The 24,986-nt window shown below is 40.9% G+C and overlaps 1 protein-coding gene across 1 annotated transcript in view; it reads right to left on the reverse strand.

The window, feature by feature from the left end:
• NOX4 (NADPH oxidase 4) overlaps window positions 1-24,986 on the reverse strand; it is a gene marked incomplete at its 5' end in the record, with an annotated part of 107,653 nt that overhangs the window by 40,136 nt on the left and 42,531 nt on the right. Inside the window, one exon of the mRNA XM_082337839.1 lies at window positions 20,559-20,619. Within this exon, the coding sequence (XP_082193965.1) occupies window positions 20,559-20,619 (61 nt within the window). The remainder of the gene's footprint in view (window positions 1-20,558; window positions 20,620-24,986) is intronic.

The following is a 24,986-nucleotide window of genomic DNA, read 5'->3' on the forward strand; positions in this document are numbered from 1 at the left end:
ATGTAAGTGAGTGAAGCTGGTTTGCCAGACCTTGCAAAGAGCCTGTGACTCTCTGGGAGAGACAAACCACATCTCAGCGAGGACGCAGATATGTCCCGCTCCATTGTTCTGCCTGAGATGGACAGCACCGAGGCAGAGAGCCATATTCCAGTTCTATCCCCTACTCCGTGACTCTTTTTCTTGTGCTGCTGCCCTTTCCCATTGATGCAGGCCACCTGGCTGCACTCCAGGACTCAATTCAACAAGCCACGATCTTGAAAATATTTTGAATAGTACTGTGACAGGGCTGGCCAGTACTGGAGTGAAAGCAGCCAAGTTATGGCATTTGAAATTGGCCTAAACAGTTTCCCTACTGGATCTTGTTTTAGTTAAAGTCAACTTTTTTTTTCCCCCAGGCTATGGCAAATTTCCCAGGCAGATGTATTTCCTTTTCACCGTATGACTTTACTCATTTTTCCATGGCAACACTTACGCTATATGGTAGCGTTCCACCTCATCTCAAATACATCCTACAACTTCCTCCAGCACATGTAGCCTCCATGTCCTGTAAATCCTCTTAAGAGAAATGGCACACTGTACAGAAGCCTATAGGATTAATTTGTCCCATAGGACCATTATGTACATGCTTCACCCTTCAGGTCTATGATATTCTCATATTGCACATGTATGTGCACAGTACATGTCACACTGGTGCAAATGACTCTATTGCCTTTAAGGACTACCCAGCGAGGTGATGATGGAGGTGACGAGAGCTTTGGCAGCTCCCGACAGAACACAGGTACTTTTGGTGCTCTTAAAAAAATGAGTCTCAGAAGCCTAACACGTGACAAGAGAAGGCTTTTCAATTTGCAAGAAAAAATCACAATGATACATTCCAAGGGGGGAATTTTTTCAAAAGCCTAAGATTTTCTTCTAATCCATACTAGAACAACAACTGAAAGACTTAAGAACTGATTAAACTAATAATTAGAGCATTTTTTAATTATTTTGATTTGCAATCACTAGTTGACTAATAGAACCAAACCAAGTCACAGTCAATCTTATCATTACTTGGATCATTTTAGAGAGACACCTCCCAAAACTGAGTCTTTTCCATCACTTCCTACAGTTTAGTACCTAAAATGTGATGCTTTTGTCTAGGTGTTGGTCTGGTTTGTTAACAAAACACAAATAACATTTACTTAACCAAGTATTAAAAGGCTTACTTCTGAAAATTTGCAATTATCTTCTCTGTCCCGCATTCTATCCATGCAATTTGCATTAGCTTAAGTCTGTACTAGAGAGTCTCCTAATGATTTTTTACACTGTTGTGAGATCAATTATGTCGTCGATTGTTTTGTCACCCTGCTGAGTGTGACACTGCAGAATCGTCTCACTGACTCTCCCATAAGTCTACCCACCGAACAAAGTTCTCACAGACATCAAGAATGGTTGCACAGTCACGTCTTATTCTCAAACTTATCTTTTCAACATGCTGAGTGTCTCCACCTCCTCCTGGCTTTCACTTTGAGCGTACAGTTCCTTCCAAATCCTCGATCAGTGAGAAATCCTCAGTTAAATGTAGGCAGTCTCACTGGGATCATATCTGTTTAGCTAAATGTGTAGCATCATTACCTGTGATGACTAGGGGCTGGATGTAATAACACAATCTTATGCCCTGTCCTCCTAAATCAGGAAGGTTGTAGACTATAAAGGGGAAGAGAAAGTTTGCCATTGAAAGCTTTAGAGATTTAATCTGTCCTCTTACATATACCTCTCTTCCCTGTCTCTCATCTCATTCTTCTCTCCTTTCCACCCTTTGTTCCTCCTCCTCTGTCCCAGCTCAACGTATTCACAAGTCAGTCAGCTACTGCAATCTCAGTATAAACACCCACTAACATCTTTGTAATACCTGTTATGACAAAGCAGCTACCAATTTACAAGGACAGAAGGACGTACTTCAAGGGAAATTTTCCCTTCGAAATATTTAGATGCATGTCATTGCTGTTCTCAAGCAGAACGGGGTTGTGCTCAGTATGGTGAGTAAATGGTAATGACAGAAAAATGTGGGCAAGAATGGGCGTACAGTCTGAAGCCCATTCAAACTGGTGACACAGTCAAGTTTCCTTTTTCTCCAGGATATACTATTAGAGAGGTGGAAAGAGAGACAAAGTGGAATTTTATAGTAATACTTTAATATCTGGGGCTCTTAAAGCAAAGAAAAATAATTTGTACAGAAGGTCCCTGTGAATTAAAACACATTATTATTCATATTCTGTAGACAGAGACACTATGGCACAGGGAGCACTGGCCTTGTTTTTCGAAGCTGTCACATCCCTGAAGCTCTTACTGCTTTAGCGCTTCGAAGATGATGCCAAAAGTCACACGCTACAGTTGTGTCAGGTTTGACTTTAAAAGTCAGGTCTTGTGGTTCTTCTTTCCTCGCTCCTTCTTGTTACAAAATACTTTACAGAAAATAACAGCAAAGTCACTCCACTGAATTCCAAGGGTCTTGAAAAATCAAATTCCTGCTCTTTCAGAGTTTGATGGGTCTGTATCTATGAGGCCACAGCAGTATATAACTGAAGGCTAAGATATTACTGCTTTGTTTATCCCAACCTCCTTTTGCCCCGCAGCTTCAGACCACTCTGAACCTCTAATAAGAACAGGTTGAACTGCATGCAATCAACTCAATTAAGAGCACTGTAAAACTGATGGTTATTGCTTTTTATGCTTTTTTTTTCATGTGGTAATATGCTTTTTTATTTTTATTAAGGGATAAGGATTTTTTATATCAGTTTTATGGATTATTTTTTTAAATTAGAGTTCATAAGAATAAACAGAAATGTGATTAGATAGCAATCAGAGAATGGGAGAACAGAATAGCCTCATCAGATATAAAGCACAGAACATCGTGGTCCAGAAGCCTAGCTGTCTACCAAAAGGTCTACCCATAGTGACACTCTCATGCATTTGGATATTTTGCAGTCATGTTACTGTAATTACCTGTAGCACTTCTGCATTCACTGAGATGCAAATCTCAGCTCCATCTTTCACCACATGGACACTTGCAAGCCCTGCAATTTCAAACTAAAAAAATCTGCCTAGTTTTATGCAAAATGCAGACTGGTCTGAAACACCTTCCGTGTCATGAATAGCTCCTCAGAGCCTTGCAACAATTTAAAAAAAAAAAAATTAAGTCAGCTTTCTTAAAACTGCCAACAGCATTTAAAAAGATTTGAGACCCACTAATCTGACTTGTTTTCCGGCTCTGTAAATTTGGAAATGCTGTCATAAGTAGTTCCTCAGTGCCTTGTAAAAAGAAAAAGCATTTAGGAAGAAGTCTTTGCCAGTTAAGGGCTCTAAAACTATGATGAGCAACAAGATGGCATAAAACTGAAATGTCCAATATTTTAGTTTGACCTGTGGCTTATTAATGGCCAAAGTGTCTGAAGTTACGGAACTGTCACTTCTCTCCTCTTGAAGAGTCAGTGCTACAAATATCCTCCATCAGCTTAAAAGGGGAGGAAAGAAAACAGTGATGAGGTAATGTTGATGAGCTAAGGGTTCCAAAGCGATTACCTCATAAGCCTTGGAATTCCCCTGAAACATCCATGTTTGCTGATACAAAGAGACAGGCTTTTTGGCCAGCCTCAACTTCCATGATTCTCAGTCTGTTAAGCCTCACAGAGTTTAATTCTCCTGTTTTTCCACCACCATTTCCTTCCCTCCTGATCAGTCATCTGAAAGACTAATTAGAGCCCACCATTTACAGAGCTACTAAAAAAAACAAAATTAAAAGCTAGTAAAAACCCAGAAAATTGAAAATTATATAAAAAAACCTTGCTGTTTATATTTATTTAATAAAATAAATAGAAATAATAAAGGGAAATAGAGAAGCTTTTATAGACAGGCAACTGGTCTCCATTTTCTAAGCTAGGTGAAAAAACAGTGATAATCTTTCTGTTCAACATTTTCTTTTGCAGGATTTTCATTTATTTAAGCAGAGGGGAAAAAAATAAGGAAATCACCTAATCATTACACAGGTCAGCAGTGAACCTTCCAGTCACTCTGGACCTGCAGAACAGCCCTCCTTTCTTTGAAGAAAGTCTCTGTACACCCTGCTTTCCCTCCTAACCTGCATTTGCTTCCTAGAAAGCAGTCAGCTCCTCTTTCTCTAGCTGTGTGCTTACCAGCTGGAAATCATTCTCCCTCCCTGATTCTGGCATCAGCACATCCTTTCCCTGCTGGAACTCTAGGTGCTTTCTTATGTCTTTAAAATGTCCCACCTACTATGTCAAAATTAGCTTGGACAGATTTATTTCTAACTAGACCTCCCTCATTTACACTATAATCACACATATTGTATGATTTATGTGTGCATACCCATACATCAGCCAATGAAGATTAAAAAGTAGTTCTTATCCAAGGAACCTTAAAAGGTTGGAAGATAACGATGGGCAGGAAAAAGCATCACTTGCTTTGTTTCAAAACAGAGCAGAAAGATGCTGAGGACCATATTTAGACTGCATTTTGTATGTCTAACTTGACAAGACAGCAGTGAGTGACCCAGACTGCCTATTAGCTATGCTGCCAGACTTGGGTTCCCCGGACAGCCAGTGAAGAGAAGCGGACACAACACCAAAGTTAAGCAGTCTCGATGCTCAATACTGAGTTGGAAATCCTTCTATAGGTTATACAGCAACTCCCTGGCAGAGCTGGGGATTAGCTAGACTGCTGGAGTTCAAAACCAATGTCTTAATCAAGAACATTTTTTTCTCAGCGGTACTTACTATACTAGAAGGCTACTTCTGTCACGACAGTAGAGTTCATTCCACAACTCAACACTTACAAAGTGCAACAGTAAAACAGGCTTTAGAAACAACACAAAATGGTAACTTTAACTTTAAAAAATATCTTTATAAATACATGCTCTGAAGCAAATGTTATTTATGCAGATTTATTTAGTACTGAGTTCTACAATTGCTGCCTTTGGCCATGAAGGGCTGTACTTTACCGTTTGAACTCCCCATGAGCCAATTCAGGGAGGCTCAACTACCATTTTCTTCACTAGTGGTGCAGTTTCCTTTTTCACAACATGCCAGAAGAAATGATGAGGCATCAGTATATCCCTTTTTGGCTTTAAGGTAAAGCTGTGACACTTGATCTAAAAAGTCCTTACGTTCACAAAAACAAAAGACTCAAATTATGCAAGGCTGGTTCTCTCTTTGGAACTTGTAATCCGATACAGAAACTAGAGAAAGCCCAAACTTTCAAAAGCTACATGGGATTTTAACACTGAAATGGAGCTACTAGCCAGCTGTGCAATGACTGCAATACTATCCAGTACTGCAAAGCTCCAGAGGATATGCCTCTAAAAAGCTGAGCAAAGGCACAACTAGTCAGGCCATACTGATACACACCAACGGCCCCCCTACCCTAATATCTTGCTTCACATGCAGGCACTACGGCACAGGGCAAGACCCTCCTGCTGTCACTTCCCCAGCCTCCAACCGTTTCTATCTCAGGGGATCTCCTGAGCCTAAGTTGTTTTGTCTATCAAGAAATGCCTTGACTTCTCTTTAAAGTACTTACCCAGTCCCCCATGTAAACCTCCTCATCTATCCCACATCCTCTGACAAGGAATTCCCTGTGTCTCTCACCTACTACATGGAGATCCATCATCTTCTGCTTGCTCTGAAATAGTGTCTTACTGACTGTATTTGATGGCCAAAAGTTCTGAGGGTGAAGAAGCCATGAATAGTCAGGCCCTACCCACTCACTCTTCCAGTGTTATGCATGATTTTGTAGACCACTGCTATATTGCCCTAAATTATCTCTTTTCCAGGCTGAAGAGTCCCTGCATACTCTGTTGTCCCATCTTTGGAAGCCTTTCCATGCTTTTGATCATCTCTGTCATTCCTTCCTGAACCCATTCCAGTATTCTGAGAGATGCGGACCCAAGCTGCACACAGGATTCAAGTCCTGGGAGCACCACAGAAATACCCGGCTGCACAGTGATCTCCTCTGCTTTATTCTCTACTCTTCTCCTAATAATTTTTCTCTTTATTGCTGCTGAGCACTGAGCTGATGTCTTCATGGAAATAATTATCATGACTCCAAAGTGTTATTCTTGGGCTGTCATCGTCACATCACCTCCAGCCAGTTTGTCACCAAATATATCAAACATCAGTACATACCCACATGCATACATGCACTGGTACTTTTAGCCAGGTCTATAAATAGGTTTTCAAGTGTAATATATTTTATACATTTGAACAAGCTACAAGCACTTTTCATTAAACATAGTTAAATGGCAGTCATAAAAATAATGGAATTAATCCCATCCAAGGCTAAAATTTTGTATCATAACAAAACCACCACCAGTCAGTGGGAACTCATTCTTGGGCTTTTCTCTATTCATATTTGGTCTCAGTTTAGACTGTAAGCATGGGATCATTTCATCCTCTTACTAATACAGACACAGCTTCATTATTACAGTCGAATATGCAAATAAATTACTGTATAACAACTTCGCAGAATCACAGAATATTTGAGGGTAGAAGGGATCTCTGGAGATTGTCGAGTCCAGTCCCCCTGCTCTGAGCAGGGTCAGCAAGAGCAGGTTGCTCACGGTCACGTTCAGTTGGGTTTTGAATACCTCCAAGGATGGAGCCTCCACAACCTCTCTGAGCAACCTGTTCCTGTGCCTGACCACCCTCACAGTGGAAAAGTTTCTTCTTACATTTAAAAAAGAATTTCCTATATTTCAATTTGTGCCCATTGCCTCTTGTTCTGTCACTGGGCACCAATGACAAGAGCCTGGCTCCGTCTGCTTTACTCCCTCCCAGGTAGAAGTAGATAGGACAAAAGATTTTGGAGGGAACAAATACATGCCATGAGACTTGGTTTCAAGATCTAATGAACCTTTTCTTGTGCAACGTAAGGGGTGATTTAAGGCTGGTAAGATTATCTTTTATCTTTGGGCACTGTTGTTGAGGTGCGTGATGCACAAACACACACCAGGCCAGTCTTGTACAAAGCACTCCTACTCCATTGCAACAGAACAGGAGGGAAGCGCTAGAAGATTTTGGCCTATAGACACATCGCTGCTAAGTACGTCCCCGTTCTTTGTGCCAACTCCTTTCTTAAAAGTCACCCTAAATTTCACTAATTGATATAATCAGCAGGTCTGCCTATGGGAGGAAAAATATGATTATCAATATTCTGTGCTTTTTCCATTGATTGCCACCTTTGGATAAAAGTGCAAACCCACGTCTGAGGAGAGGGACACAGCAGGGTAGGAGGCAACTGTCCTGACAGCTGATAAACACGCAGTCAAGGCTCTCCCTGCCATAGACTTTGTACACGCTGGGCAGGTTACATGCTGACTTCTCTTAGTTGGGGCAGAGATGGGAGGGGAAGGGAAAATGCTAAAGAAAAAAGAGTTTGCAAAAGAGAATGGGAGTTTCCATGTTAATGCACACTCACTCCCTGCCTTGTAATATAAGGTAGTGGTGAGATTGCTCTTCCCTCCAGCTGCAGCTGTGAATGATGTTGCTAATCACCGAGGCTTAACTGATGTTAGTAAGGTCATCAAGCATAACTTTTACTTCCTCACAGCTAAGTTGTGTGAATACCTATACCGAAGGCGCTAAGTTGTTCTCAGGGTCTGTGCTGAGGGCCGGACAGAAAGCTGAAATACGCTGAATACTTACAGACAGTGCTGGGAGAGAACAGCGCTGGTGCACAGCCTGTGGGGAAAACGCCTGTCCAGCCAACCACTTAGCTAAACTAAAATGCTAGAAACAACAGTAACAAGATTCCAATAAGAAACAAAAGAAGAAATAGGGTATTAAGGGACTCCATTTATATAATAAACCATTTCTCCTGTGTTTTCAGCTGCCTGTGTCTTTCAGAGAACACATACAAGTTCTTCTCTAAAAGCACTCCTAGCACTAGTTGCACTGAAGCATAACACAGGATAAAGTGATTGGAGTTCAGCTGGATCCTATTTTCTATATAAATTTTGCTAGTCAGCTGGGGATGATCCACTGGGAAGAAACGCATATTTTTTCCAAAGATCTAATCACACCTGAGGCTCCATTTCTTATAACGTCTCTCAAAGGGCAATATCTAAACCTTAGCAGGAAATCATTTGAATGACTGGCAAATGAAATGAGCTATTAAATATCGTTTTTCTCTTTTTTTTTTAGATAGGTGATAAAACGTAATGCACACAAGTGTATCAGGAAATGTATCAAAAGTTTGGTTTAATTTCACCCTGCTGTGAGCAATTCTGTTATTTCTTCTTACATCTGAATTAGACACATCATTCTTGAGAATTTAAGCCAGCCCACTCCCTGAATATAAACTACTATATATAAACGAGTCTGGATATTTTTCGTTTACTCTTAATTAATAATTTCTTAAAAATACATATATTTGCTGACTTAGCACTAGATCTTGCCTAGACTCTCCTGAAAAATATGCTGCAGGATTTTCTACTGGATTGTCATCTCCATCTTTCAACTATCATGATGTTATGAATATAATGAAATACTAAATAGACATGTTTTTACATGACAGAAAGTCTGTTAACTACTCAAGTCAACAGAAAAAGTATTCCCAGCCTTGAATGGAAGAGAAAAGCTTGAAAATGTTACTACATTGATAACTATTTTCTAGAACAAAGAACCAGTGGTTTAATTTGATTTAGATCACAGTTCCTCACATCATTGTAAGAAAATGGTTTGGCATGTACTTTTCTGAAAAAGTGATTTCACCAATTCTTATAACTATAAGCTGTCATTAGATATGCATCTTTTGATTCTTTAAGTTAAAAGTCACAACCTGGCATATAGCAATGGATTGATGTACCATCGCAAATTCAGCGATACAAAATGGCACAGAAGTGATAAAAACCTCTTCATGCAGAAATGGCACATGCTGGTACATATGTGTTGAGAAGTATAGGAGACTTCTAAAGAAATATTATTTCTAAACAAACTTTTGGATTAATGAAACGCTGCTTTACTTGGAAACTGCACTGAGAAAATGTCATTTGCCATGCTTATTAATAATGGGGCACAATTAGCATAATCCCCTCAACCCATTAAAAATGCAAACATCAAATAACAGAAATTATAAAAATGTCTTCCTTTAATTATAAATTTTGCCTTTTTCAAACCAGTCATGGCTAAGCTCAAGAGACACTCAGCTAACACAGCATAAGTGAAATCCTTGAGGGAAAGCCCTGTGCTGTCAAGCTGGCACCAGCCACTTGGCAAAACACAGCAAAGCATCACAGCTTCGTCTTTGAAAACGTGCGTGGGTGTCTGTCGCATTTTCCTTGAGGAAATGGCACTTACAGTGTGCTTAATGAATATGGGAATATGTTAAATTTATGGGAAGAGTTAGTCCTTAAAACTGCTTATCGCAATGAAGAGCACCAACTGCCCACTGATTTATTTCACATAACACGAGGAGGCTTCTCGGAGGCTGTAGGTGTGCTAGTTATCATCGACAGTACAGTAAAATCATCACAGCAGCCATTTCAAAACTCAAAATAGCCCATAATCTCTGAAACTCCTCCTCTTCCCAAAATCCCCTTTCAACACTGAAAAATGTGTCAACAGCCCTCAGTAAATGCCACCTTCCACTGAGTCCCTCCTTGTCCAACACACATAAAAACACCAATGTGCCTGTTTGGATCCACCGACCTTCCAGACTCTCTCCCCAGCAGAGAAGCATAACTTACTTACAATTCTCTGGTTCCAGGTAAGTCACAAAGCTAAGCAGTCACCCACTGTTTATCAGCTTCTACATGCAGAACAGAGTCCCTTCAAATTACTAAAACCACAGTGATGCTTTGCATAAAGCACCGTCCGAATTTTACTCTCAGTAGATGGTCAAACATTTTCAATCAAAATGTTGCTTAGACTGAGATTTTAAGATAAAAAAACGATTAAAATGTAAAATACACACCCAAATGCTGAAAGTTTAAGGCTGTGTGTGGGCACGTATATATAAATAAAATGCAGCACTTTGTGCAAGTCACAGTGGAGCTTTCTGACGTGCCCATCTCTTTTCCCAGTCAGAGTTGCCAGCCTGGCTGCATCGGCCACCATGCAAGTGCTGTCTCTCTCCAGGAGAGAGTGAGACCATGGCATATTACAGCAAATATACCCTGAACTGGGAACCCAGCCAAGAGAAGATAAAGCTGGAGACACACAAATGCAGTGGGGAGAGCATTTACAAGTGATATTTTTGGCTTTCAGACAGTATTTATGACCATATGAAATTTTTGAGAAACAAATAATATTTCTCATGGAAAAGGTAAATCAACTTTAAAAAAAAGGGGGGGGGAGGCATCTTCTATTCATTTACTAGGCAATTTTATCACTCATATTTCTCAAGGCAAAAATTGCTTTAGAAAGTAACAGGGAATGTTATTTCATTCCCCGGTCTTTGCTTTGACTTTGCTGCCTCTTTGTCAAACCTGCCGAAGGCACTGCATGCCTGAAAGACAACCTGTTTTTTCCAGCTGTTTCAGCTGATCTAATAAAAGATATTACCTCTCCCTACAAAACTTGCCTCTCATGGAATATTATTTCATTATAGTGTACTTTGGCCTAATCTGCTACAAATGTCACAAACTATATCAATAAGAACTATCATGATATCCCTTTTGAAACAAGCTCTGTCACTTTATCCCCATTCTGAACAAAAAGAGCTTTAAAGAAAGAAGAAAAAGAGGAAGAACAAGAACATGCCTGAGCTGCAGAAATGTGGCTGACACTGTCGGTGAAACAAAATACACGCTGCACCCTGCCCATCAGCTGCTCTGCTTCATACCAAAGCGCCGTGCACTGCCGCCACGGCACACTGCTCCGCGTACCGCAACGGGCAAGGCTGCAATCCCATTCACGTTTTGCAAAGTGATTTCCAGCCTATGAATTCCCCCCTACAGCTTCTCTGCACAGCGCTTCAGTTAATACCGAGATAATTGAGTCATTTGTCTCATTAAGAAATGCCATGTTCAGCATGTAGCAACCGCCATTTCAAATTTCACTCAAAAATCGGACGCACTAGCAATTAATTTACCTTGCAGCATCTTAAACTTTATAGAGTATTTAAGGCATTTCTGCCTCGTCGTCTTTTGAAATTTCAAAGCCTGATAAAAAGAAAAAAATATGTTTTAATTACAAATTAATTTAGTGGACTGACACTCACAAAAGGATGCCTTTATATTAAAAAAATGGATTGCACTGGCAGTCTGACTCCATTCCCCTTAGGAATTTGCCCCCACATCTGTGTTCTGCATGGGGGTATCCACTTTTTTGAGGCATGGGACCATGAGGTTCATAGTCCAGTACAGAGCTGTGATTAGCACGTAGTTTCGTGTGTGGTTTAAGTTTGTATAAAATGCGTAGCCATAAAAATTTTAAACTAAACTTTTCTATTCTGTTTACAGCAGATGATACCAAATTATCTATTTTGACAAGTTGTAGAAACCTGCTGTTGGCACGTTGTCATGACAAGGTGCTTTCAGTGAAAGTTCTGAGGTTTGGTTTGGTTTGGTTTGTTTCTTTAAAGGAAGAAGTAACACTTCTTTGCGGCTGTCACATGCTCATTTTTTCCACAGGAATCCTATTTTTGCAGTTGGTAACTATACAGTTGGTTGGTGGCAGATTTTTATTAAAAATATTTATGATTGAATGGGACAGATCTCCAGGGGAGGACTGGGGCAGAAAAGTGCTGTGGCTGCAAGATGCCCCTCAAAAATTCTTGGATCACAGAACAGCTGTATTTCCTTATGGTGAAACCCAAATTCTCCAGCTAGTGCTTGATGCATCGGAGAAACAATGCATACACAAAAGTCAAAGGACTGGACGGAGCAACAGGAAGGTGTGTGTGGCTCATGAATGTAAAGCTGGGTTGCAAGGGGCTGTAGGGGATTGATGCTAAAATTTGGGGTGTAGGATTTGCTTTACACGAACAAGGCCAGCACTGACTTTAATGCATCTTGGAATAGAAAGAGATTTTGGAACAGACAGTTGCTGTTTAAAGAAAGTCTGAAGTTTGGGGTGAGGACATGCAGCTGGCGAAAAGTGGGGTAAATAATATACTTATGGAATGAAGGAGAAAAAATAATGTAATATTTTGGAGATGGGATATCCTAACTAGAACTTCAACACTAATATCGTGCCAACAAGGAGCTATACAATATTTGCTGTGTAAATAGGGTGAAAATGTCATTTGACCATGTTATTTGATTATGATGACATTTGCAATGTTACGGGAGTTTTAATTAACTCCCATAGAGTTAACTGCTGAGCACAGAACAAATTCTGAGCAAGTGATGGCCCCTCTCCCTTCCGATCCAGCTTAGACAAGACATCTGTAGAAATAAGCAGACAGGTAGGAGAGAGCAAGGAATAAGGAGCAACACAAGGTAGCATGATAGGTAGTCTTCTGAATAGCCCAGCAACCACCACTGCTGGTGGTCTTTATGGCAAAAAGGAGCTACACTTTAAATCATACCACAGCCCAAATCAATGATGAGACCTCTACTGAAAAGCAAGCCCACTTCTGTGTTTAAAAGGAATGTTAGAAGTGGAGACGGTGCAGAAAGCAAAAAGCCAGACAAATGCAAGCTCTCAAAACTTGAATTTAGTACAACAGATCAACCAAACAGAAGGTTCAAAGGTGCCATGATCATTTTCTGTAAGTATTTGCACACAAAGAGGTAACAACTAAAATGCACACACATTTTCCAGGGGTGATTCTTGCCCCGAAATGAAGGAGGAAAGGAGGAAGGAAAAAAAAACAAAGCAGGAAAACCCACTAAATTATGACATCATCACAAAGTTGAGCTTCATTTTCACAAACAGCACAGCAAGATCCCATGGACATCCAAAGATGGAAGCTGAAAAATCTGCAGACTATTTCAACCCCAAGTTTTGGTTTTGGCTTATGTTAACTTCTGCATAGAAATTATTCCTAAGAAATTCTAAAGCATCATGCAGGAGTTGGGAGCGCATAAAGGTAACTGTCCCTTCTGATCATAAAGTTTATAAATATCAATAGTTCCTACAGAATTTTTTCCTATTGGTTTTAATGTTCCAAATTTGAAATATATTTTTCCTAATTAACTACAGCATTTTTACCACCTGTTAGAAAAGGTTCGCAAAAAGAAATCTTTCAAATCTACTTTTAAGATATTTTTAACTAGCAATTGTTAGTTAAATTGTGGCAACTTGTAACTCCAAGTCTGCTTTTTTCTTCTGTTCCTGAGGGAAAAGTTTGAAGGAACTGGGAACAAAACAAGAAGATATTTGGTAGGGATTCTTCAGCAAAACTTGAGTGGCATCTAGGGGAGTCCACTATTGCTCCCAGGGAAGCGCAGGCATGCATGAAGACCTGGCGTTTTGATGTGAACTTTCCCATTTCTCTACAAACCATTACACACCTGAGCTCGCTAAAGGTGCTTACACGAAGGAACCAGAAAGTCCAGCCAGATTTTGTATATTCATTGCTTGAAGCAGCTGCGTACCTCTGCACAGAAACTACCACAAGAATGAGACTTCTCTAAGCATCCCTAAGCAAAGATTAACAGAAAAACGGTGGAACACAGGCAACTCCAGAACAGCAACTTTGCCTTCTTAAATAGGCAAACACAACATATAAATAGTGATTACAAAACCAGAAATTTGTCTGGCAGTCCACTCAAATACATGTCATAGAGCTTTTCTATCTTGTGACTCTATTTTCAAAATAGGGAGTAGCTTTTTGCTTTTTTTCACCACATTCATTTAGATCCCATCAGCTGCTACATGTTAATGTGCTCCACAGGTTTCATTCCTGTAGTTCATAACAGTACTTAAAACATCTGAGGCACGGCAAGGAAGCCTTCAACCTCGTATTCTTGGATCAGTCCTTAACTATAGCAACATCCACACATCCTGTGCATATTATATCAAAGGACAAAAATAATTTACGTCATTCAGCCATGTAATTTTCTACAATCATTGCAGGATTTAAAAAAGCCTGGGATATGCAAAAAGGTGGAAGTTTACAAATAACAAGATGCATGAAGAAGGGACTTCAGAGTAGGAGAAAATTTTTTTCAAGGCAACTTTCTCACTTAATCTTTTTTCCCTGTAGAGGTAAAACTAATTAACTGTTCAAATTGGAGTTGATTCAAGTTATACTGTTTTCAGTACTAAGTCAGCTGGAGTTCAACTAATGAAAAACAATCCAGGTCTGAAGCCAAAAATTCAGATGTGTTCACCTTCAGCATTAATTCTATAACCAGAGGAAAGGGGCTTTCAGCATTGAACCAGTGAACTAGATCTGTTATCCTTCTTTTTCTCCATTCTCTTAATCCTGTCTTTTATTGAGCTTGTTTGCAGTCATAAATAAAATAATTAATGAACTTTAATGGCAATGAAGAATAGAACTAGTATTCCTTATCGCACATTTTGGCTAATTATATTGTTAAGGCGTTTTAACCTCCCAGTAATGTAACAGTATTACTTTTATTACTAATGTCAAATTACATACAAATAAGTACAGTTAAACCTTTTTAGCATTCAATTCTGATATCTTCCTCAGAAGTGTAAGTAGGATTCATTGACAATATAAGAATCAGGAGTCATAAAATCTGACAGGGGAAAATAACATCTATCCCATCTCTGTCTTCTGCTTCCAAAACCACAAGTTGACTTTGCTGGAACAACCGACAGTACCACGTCATTAACACTTTTCCACCCTGCCAGGAATCTCATGGAATAACTAAACACAACAAAATAAATGTTACTATGGCATGAAAAAGGCCCAAATCAAACATAGCTTGAGGTAATAGCAAAAGAGTTGACCAACTGTCCATCACCAGTGACTAGATATTTTTAAAGAAACCCAGTAGCAGTTATAGTGATCCTTGTCACATCCTGCGGGCAGACTTTGTAGTCTTATTATTCTTTCTTGTCATCTTCTGCTTCACACATTCCTCCAGTCTGAATCAAGATCTACTAAGAATATAGTAGGTACTGACTGAATGATCCACTACTTCAATATCTCTAAAACTGTCCCCGAGGTTACTGAAAATAAAATACTGCTTTTTTGCTAGCTCCTACACTTGCTGATAAATTCCAGCTAAGCGCAGCAATGCACAGCAAGCCTTGGGAAGCTTTAGGCATTCTCTAAACCAGGAGCTGCAAGGGCTTAACAAGGTCAAGTAGATACACCTGAACAATTTGACAAACCCTCCCAGCCCAGCAAGTTTAGATCATTCTTCCTTCAGAGACACTCAAAAGGTGTGTTTATTTTCTTCTGGTAAGCATACAAAAAATCCTTAGTCAGCCTCCAAAATCCCAAACAACTGCCTTAAAATATTTGTCTGTTTAAAAATAAGAAATCTGGGGTGTGTACTCTTTGTTGTCTCAGGTTTTAGTCCATAGCGAGTTAAACAAGATCCATGCTTTCATACATTTGCCATGTTCTGGAAAATTGTTGTTTTTAACTGAAAAATGTTTTTGTTTTTGTTTTTTTTCCCCCTGAAACTTCCTGCTCCAAAGCTGGATCTTCCAGAAAAAGGACTATGACAGTATCTGAGAAAAATTCACATCATATCATGTCAGATTCAAAATAAGGTAGTCAGTACCTAAATGACCTAGTGACTGTGTATATCCTCCTCTCTAGCAGGAAGAATTAAGCAAAGATAGCTATTTTCTGATGAGACCCAGAGTTTACTAGGGTGATGCAGATCAGTACCCCATGATCTGTCTGTCCTGGCTCCAGCTGGAGAGTTCCTGCCTGCATCAACACCTCCTGCTGCCATGACATTTAGTAACCTATAGGACAGAAGTCTCAGATTCAATGGATGGTATTAAAATGCTCTTATGGCATTCCCACAATAAATACCATGCTGATCAGAATGGTAGACGGGCCTTGCGAACGTCTCTACACAATTACACAGCAGTCAATACAAGATAAAAATTACTGTAGAGCGCAGAACAGCAGCAGTGTTTTAAACACGGTCCCACATCAATTTGTACCAGCAACACACTGCAACATAACAGCAATGTTTTATTGCCTTAAGGCACGCAGTTCAACTTAACACCTCTGAGTGCTGTGCATTTGTCTTCCACAAAAACATGCTGCATGGCTTCAGAAGTCTGTTATTTCGGCATCATCAATATCACTTTCTGTCTCGCACTCTGAAGTTTGTCTAGTGAATGAGACACATTGTCTTGATACACTGCTGTGTTTTTTTTTCACTGCTGTCAAGTGGTTGGACACGAGGCATGGCCTGTGGCCTCTATTTTTCCCTCCAGAGGTACCAGATGAAATGTCAGCTTTAAAACTAAAGAAGCAGTAGTACTTGAGGCTGCAGCAAGGACAGAGGAAGCATAAGACTGATCGATGACAACACTGAGGACACGCTCGACAGTAAGTGCGACAAAAAAACTTTCAAAAAACCCTTCTGTAAATACTTAGCCAACAATTTTGTCAAAGCTGAAGGAGAAATAGGTGACCACAGAGATATGAGAGAAGCAGAACAAAACAGGTGCTTAGAGGGGAAGCTAGTAACAAGATCAGCTTATTAGCTAATCCATGGATCTCACAGCTCTGATTTGTTCACGAGCCATTGCAGGGACTTCGATGTTAATGTAGGGTTTAAAGTTGCCATCCACCAGCTCAGCTGCAATAACTGCCAGGCAGCCACGGAGGAAAACACGCTGACTTAGCTCTGAGCCACAGGGCTAACCCAACCTGCAGGGCTTCACATGTGCGATTACCACAGATCAGCCACTGTAAACCCATCGTAACTTGGGTGTCTAAGTCCTGACAGGCTAACTAAGCTGTGGTCTACAGCCATAGGTTTCACTTCTGTAATATGATGAAATAATTGCATTAATAGTACGAGCCACCACAATGCCACGAAACGTTTTGTTAATACAATAGATGCTGACTTAAGTAGTCACATGTCAGCACAAGGATAGTAATCACATTATCACAAAACCATTCCTTAGGGAGGTCTGTAATAGCTGTTCCACTATTCACAATACCCAGCGCACACGGCAAAAGATGGAAAAATCATGTTAGGAACCTTTACATGGGAAAAATCACAACTAATTGCCAATTATCTAAACTACCTCCCTCTGAGGTAGTGATGTATACATCCAGACTCTCTTTACAATGAACGAAGAGAGAAAGGCATGCTTGGGGCCTGGCTCACCTCATCCTAAACTAGACACATTAGCAGGTCAGAGGTCTACAACGGAAGCCAAGGGACGTATTTCAGATGAAAGTATCTGCTATACAGGCATCTGAGGGCACATTACAGCAATACCAGTGCCTGTGTATCTCTGTTTTCTGTGATGAACGTGAAAGCTAAGCACAATACAGTTACTAATACCGCCATAACACAGGTGAGAAATGAAAGAGCTCAGATTTGTATTGGAAATTTATCTAAAGGATGCCGCTGCCTACATAATGGGAGGGAATGTTGTGCCATTATCCAAATCTGCTTCTGAGAAGGGCAGGTTCTCAGCTCTTCTAAGCTCAGATGTCACCATTTGATTTCAATGGAGCAAGAAATACATTACTTAAGGTCTGCATTACCATCTGGTTTGCAAAGGTCTCAGAGCTACCATTTCTGAGGCTTCTTCCTCGCTTCCCTACTTTTTCTGTCCTATGTTTTTCATTATTCAAATCATTGCTTTAAAAAGCAAACAGCAGCATTGCCTGAAAATCTACTAAATATCTGCTCCTATGCAAAAAATTGTTTCTAGAGTGACTGCCTTTTTCAGAAGCCGCTTCTTCTGCCTTCTTCTGTTGGATATCTAAAATGATATGCACTGGGACATGGGCAATAAATGACTTTCCATTAAGAGTAACTTCTCATCAGGAGCTGACAATTCTATTACCCCTTATCTTTTCTCTTGACATGCAGTTGCTTTCCCAACCTACAAAAAAAAGTCTCTAAGGCCATGAGGTATTCTTAAAAGTCTTTTCCAACCTAAACGATTCTATGATTCTACGATTCTATGATTAAATTTTCAAAATGTAAGACTCGGTGTCAGAGACTTGACCTGAAACATAACTTGCAGAATTGGTTTGCCAGCAGTGTGTATCCCCCCTCAAGTCCTTACAGCGAGTGGCAGGAAATTGTTCCTTCACAACATCTCCCAGGTGCAGGCAGCAGAAGCTGAAGCCAGCGAGAGGAGAAATGCCTCAAACTAACTGCTGCTTCTCTGCATTTCACAGCATATCTGCACTCTTCTTGCACCCTTTTAATTTAGGCTTGTAATTGAGGTCTCTGAAATAAATTGTTAACTCTCTTTGGTGTCAGGCATAAACTGTCAGGAATGTGAAAATGTGATACAAAAGAGAATTTGTATAAATAGGATAAAGGCTGAGAGAATAGGTCGTGAGAAAAGCTCAGATGACAGTATGTCGCATAAAAACTCCTCCAGCTCAATATCCTGTCTGCAGAAGCGGCCATCAGAGCATGCTTAAGAAAGATTATAAGGAACGTGGCAAATATAATAATCCTTCCTCAAACAGCCAGTGGATTAGAGACCATTAATTGTCACAGGGCTTAAGGGACCGAGTGAGAACAGGGCTCCATGGTACAGATGCGGCATAAAGGGTTGGGTAAACCGCCTGCTTGTAGACAGCACATTTGACCCTAGGAGACATATCCCTGTTTAGCAAAACTAATACAACAAATGGTGTCTGTAATGTGACAGTGTCCTGAATCTCATGAAGTCCTACCTAGGCAGACCTGTCTCTCAATGGAGAATATAGATACTGAGTTGGGAGAATAACATTGAATGCTAATAGAGAGCAATTCACACCACAGAGGCAATCAGAAAACTTCAAAGATGCCACTTCTTTTGGAAAACTCATTTAGCTAGTACTTCTCCACCCCACTTGTCCCAATAGCTTACTATCCTCTCCCAAGTAGGAATGATGCTTAACAACAAAAGAGCCATCATACTGGGACAGACCAGAGGCTAATTAGGCCCACAATCTGCCTCCGTCTGGCCAACATCCTATGCTTCAAGCAAGAACAGAAAATCAGGGTGATTATGGAGTGTACATGCATATGGCATTGACCTCCCAACCTTTGCCTGTTAAAGTTTCAGTGGCTTCCACAGCCAAGTATGCAGCCGGACCAACAAGTTCGACAGATATTCATGGACTTATTCTCCCCGAATTGGTCTAATCCTTTTTAGGGCAACAAGCTCATTTGACTCAGTTCCACAAACACACAAGCCAATACAAATTAACATGGAAAACATTTCTTCATAAGAAATGAACAAGACGGTGTTGTGTATTTGTCTTCCTTAGAAGGAAATGCTATGCTAAGCAAGAAGAAAGTCAGCTGCCAAGGAATAATGACAACTATCACTTGAGTATACAACTGTCACAGGGAGAAGCAAATTACCATTCTCCTCTGCGGGGAATCCTGGTTTGGAGGACATTCAAAGAGCGATGGAAGAGCATGGAGGAACATGAAAGCAACCTGTAATCTCAGTGTACCATAGGCGTTAATTAACTTGGCAGCCATCCAAACTGCTGGCATCAAAATCCGCTTATCTGGGAGCTGCACATTTCAGCATTTCTGCAGACACTACTACGCACAGGGGCACTGCACTGCACAGGGGCAGCAGGCTACCGAAAAATAAGAAAAACAGGCAGAAACAGAGGAACGCTGAAAATTATTACATTGCAATCAGAAGACCTGTTAGTAGTTGGAAAAACATGTTATCTGAAGAAATTTACATCTGAATAAAGCAGGGGTTGCATCAAGACTGTAATAATGGGAAATAATGGGACAACAAGCATGAAAGATCTCTAGTGAGAATACACCACAATCAAGGTTGTGCTGGTTTTGGCTGGGACAGAGTTAATTTTCTTCATAGTAGCTGGTATGGGGCTATGTTTGGGATTTGTGCTGAAAGCAGTGCTGATAACACAGGGATGTTTTAGCTATTGCTGAGCAGTGCTTACACAGAGTCAAGGCCTTTTCTGCTCCTCACCCCACCCCACCAGCGAGGAGGCTGGGGGTGCACAAGGAGCTGGGAGGGGACACAGCTGGGACAGCTGACCCCAACTGACCAAAGGGCTATCCCACACCATACGGCGTCATGCTCAGCACATAAAGCTGGGGGAAGAAGGAGGAAGGGAGGGATGTTCGGGGTGATGGTGTTTGTCTTCCCAAGTAACCGTTATGCGTGATGGAGCCCTGCTTTCCTGGAGATGGCTGAACACCTGCCTGCCGATGGGAAGGAGTGAATGAATTCCTTGTTTTGCTTTGCTTGTGTGCACGGCTTTTGCTTTACCTATTAAACTGTCTTTATCTCAACCCATGAGTTTTCTCACTTTTACCCTTCTGATTCTCTCCGCCATCCCAGTGGGGGGGGAGTGAGCGAGCGGCTGCGTGGGGCTTAGTTGCCAGCTGGGGTTAAACCATGACAAGGTACAATCGTGCTGAAGCCAGAAAGGGATAACAGTTCAAGTAAAGGTATTTGTCTCTGAAAAGGAATTGTTTTTCTACATACCTGTCCAGTCTCCTACTACTTTAAGGTGGACCCCAAACGTTGCTTTGGTATCTGTAGGGCACTAAAAATATTAAATATATTAAGGACCACTTCTGAGTAACAAGAAAATAACAAAATGCATTCAAAGTACAGTTGTTTAGACAGAACCTGGTGTAAATAAGTCATTCCTGAGCAGCCATACCAGCAGCTATACCCTTTAAAAAGCAAGTCTAGCATCAGTGCAGTTCAGGAAGCCGAGAATGACTGTTCTCCACTCAGTCTTAACCCTTTCTTCTGGTCACAGAGGAGTTTGGGATAGGCTTGTCTAGGGGTGTGATTTGGAACAGCCACTTCACTAAGCATTACTCAGTGATGATATCAACTGAGGATACAACAGTACAGAAATACTCCCTCTACTATTGACACTTTTCATTCAAAATCAGGAACTGCCCCATCACTCCTAAATCAGGGCATTTAAGAGACTTCTGGTTCTTGAATGTCAGGGTACATGCTTTCAAGCTGATCATTCTCACACAGCTAATGCTTTCTTCTAAATGGAAGCTGAGATTTTGCTGCATTTCACAAGAGCTGAGAGTTTGCAGTCTAAGCTATCTAAACACCAGATAGCATGGCACATCATAAAAATCACTTTGTGGCCAGCATTCTCTCACTTTGCACCTATGCCCCCACCTGAGGGCTACTTACTTGTGATTATCAACACAGGAATGATATTATTTACAGTCTTATCCACACCATGGTATCTAAACCCCTCCAGTCAAGCTATGTCAAAGGTCTAAGGAGCCCCCTCAGTTTCATTCCTTGTTAGCTACACGGAGATTTCAAATGCACTGTCTGAACAGCTTTTGCAGGTACAGCAAACGATTTCACACATAAACAGGACAAGGAACTATTCCTCAAGAAAAGATTCTTCACTTTCCTTCTATAAACCAACACCATTCATTTCTTTTTGTTGGAAGATACTACTACTGAGTTTTGATGCCTGCCTTAGAATCTGTTAATGATTGATCTAAGCTCCATCAGGAATCCAACACCCAACAGAGGACACTCCAGTCTTTTTTTTTCTGCTGCTACAGAAAAATATGAATTCTGAGGAGAGGGCTTAAATTCAAGGAACATATCTATATTCTAAATAAAAGAGGCCCAGGTAGTGAATCCAAACACCAAATAATCAATCATCCACCACGCTCGTGAGGACACTTCATGGCTCTGTTCTGGACCACTGCCATTAGTGTTCCCAAGATAATCTGCTGTGGAGTGGGAAACCACTGCCCTCAGGGCTGAGGATCAGTTCCTATCAGTTCCTTATTCAGCAGCAGACACAGATAAAAGGTTAGTATTCTCTGTATCTTGGCAAACCCAGGACAGGGAATACAATGTCCCGGCTAGTCACTCTGTTTTCCTGAAGCGGAAGAGCATTCTTGTTAAGAGTACAGATTACTAGACAGACTTATATTTAATTCCTCATCATCTTTCAAGTTTTCCTATAAAAATCTGGTGCAGAAACATAGAGTCAGAATTATTTCAGCAAGTCTTAGCCTTCAAAAAAATGGCATCAAGGGAGGGATGCAGGCAAACCTCACACAACGAGGCCAGTATTTGCTGTGGCTAGTTGCAATGTGTTCCAACAAAAATATCAAGACCAATTCTCCATATAAAAGTAGGTAAGCAGCCTCTCAGCTAGAAAGTTGCATACTGTTAGCAAAAAGATCTGTTCTCCTGGGGGCTTCTGTAAAAGCCTTTACAGAGTTTATTTTTCAGTCTGGGCTGTCCCAGGGCTCTCTGTGTTTCACACGAGGCTGAGTGATTTTCTTAGTCCAGCTATGCACAGTCCCAGTTCAGCACATCTATAAAATTGTCTGTCATTCCCTCCTTCCATTAAAGTTAATGACAGAATACCCCTTGTCTTCAGCCAGAATAGGTTCAAACCTGTTATCCTTTACATTACCCTTGTGACCAACTCCTTTCTGCGCTACTTTGAAAAACTATCCAATAAAAAAGAGATGTATTTCTCTTTAGAGTTTAGGAAGCCTATTTTGATACCTATAACTAGGTATGAGATTTCCTCAGAGAGTTCTGGAAAAATCTTATTGTGCTGCTAAATCTTACCAGAAGAAACATGTCCCTCAGTGAACTTCCCCCAGTTCAAGAGAGAGGAAGATTGTAGATGGTCCAGCAAAGGGCCACCGAGACAATGAGAGGACTGGAGAACCTGACATACAAAGAGAGGTCAAAAAGGGAATGTGCTTGTGTAACCCACAGAAGAGAAGGCTCAGGGAGATCACTGACTTCCGATACCTAAAAAATAGCTATAGAGAAGATGAAGGTGCTTTCTTCATCACCATCCATGGTGACAGGACAAGAGACGAGGGGCATAAGTTGCTTCAGGGAAAATTTCATCTGGATATGAGAAAAATATTCTCTTGCTAATGCAGCTTCACAGGTCCCTCAATAACATAATCTACAGCCCTTGCACCAGAAGGTTGAACCAGATGATCTCCAGAGGCCTCTTCCAACTTAAGACTTCCTGTAATTTTAACTCTGAAAATTGTATTTATGTTTTTACTGCAAAGAAGATTTACTTATTTTACGTCTCTCATCTCCGTAAACACAATTAAGTCTCCAGTGGCTTTTTCCAGACTGTTAAGAGAATATATTCCAAAAGCTTAAGAAAATATTCAAAGACAGTTTTTCAGAAGTTTAATCATGAAAGTGGGTAAACTTTCCCATGTTATTAACAGACCACTGGCAATGTGTAATGAAGTGCAATGAAAATATCCTCTTACATATTTAACCTTCTTCATGAAATCACAGAATCATAGGATAGCTGAGACTAGAAAGCACCTCTGGAGACTGGCTACTTCAATCCTCCTGCTCAAGCAGGGTCTGAGAGAGCAGGTGGCCCAGGACAGTGTCTGGTTGCACTTTGAATGTCTCCAAGAATGGAGACTCCACAGCCTCTCTGGGCAACCTGTGCCACCCTCACAGAAAAAGTGTTCTTTTTCTTATGTTCAGATGGAACCTCTTGTATTTCAGTTTGTGCTGTCCTGTCACTGGGTGCCACTGAGAAGAGTCTGGCTCTGTTTTTTTCACTTCTCCATCAGTTCCAGCTGTCTCAGCCTTTCCTCATATGAGAGATGCTCCAGTTCCTTAGTCATATTCATTGCCCTTTGTGCCCCAACAGGTCCATGTCTCTCTTGTACTGGGGAGCCCAGAACTGGACACAGAGCTCCAGATACATCTAACCAGTGCTGAGCAGAAGAGAAGGGTCACCTCCCTCGACCTGCTGGCAGTGCTCTGCCTAATACACCCTAGGAAGCTGTTGGCCTTCTTTGCTGCAAGAGCACATAGCTGGCTCATGGTCAACTTGGTGTCCACCAGGACCCCCTGGTCATTCTCTGCTGAGCTGCTTTCCAGCCAGTCAGTTCCCATCATGTACTAGTACCTGGGGTTATTTCTCATCAGAGGCAGGATTTGGCAGTTCCCTTTCATGATCTGCATGAGGTTACTGTCAGCCCATTTTTCCAGCCTCTCGAGGTCCCTCGAACGGCAGCACAACCACCTAGTGTATCAGCCACTTCCCAGTTTTGTATCACTTGCAAACCTGTACTGACCCCTGAGGTACACTGCTACTGACTGGCCTCCAGCTGGACTTCGTGCTACTGATCACAATCCTTTCAGCCCAGCAGTTCAGCCAGTTTTTCACCTACCTCCCTGCCCATTCATCTACTCCGCACTTCATCAGTTTCTCTATGAGGGTTTTAGGAGAAAGTGTCAAAACACTTGTGAAATATGATGTTTTTGTCCATTTTACATATCTAAGTCTCTGATCACCTATTTTACTTTTAATTCGCCATATCTCATCTTTAAAACACCACACAGCTAAACACTGCTTCAAGATCCTTATTACAGTCAGCTCATACACACATTTAAACTGACATCTATTTATGTTCTATGAAGACAAGCACAAGCTGAAGCACCCTCTTGAACTGGAAATCAAGAGAATAAGCACATGAGCCTTGGTCAAATAAAGGCCTATGAAAGTGGCCTCAGCAATGTACGATGTGCTCTCTGCAGTTGTGAACAAAAACAATTAAAATTTGTTTTAAAATGTGTTTTGCCAAATCGTACTTGGAATTCCCCCTGCTCCTTTTAATCCGGGAGCCCTAAGAAACAATCCAGTGACTATTAACTACACTGTGGTGAGAGCTGCACGCAGCCCCTTATATTTTCCGTATTGCCCAGTACACTGTCCAGGAGGAAACTGTAAAGATTAGCCAATCTTAAAATAAAAAAATACTCTCTCTTAGTTCCTTTTCCTTAAATACCAATGTTTTCCAAACAGGTAAATCACTAGCTTGAGTAGTCTGTAATGAGAAGGGACATTAGACATTGTTAAACAAAAGGTCACAAGTGGTAAGTTTTTCGGTA

This window comes from Platalea leucorodia (assembly GCF_965183815.1).
Source record: "Platalea leucorodia genome assembly, chromosome: 2".
NCBI classification, from domain to species: Eukaryota; Metazoa; Chordata; class Aves; order Pelecaniformes; family Threskiornithidae; genus Platalea; species Platalea leucorodia.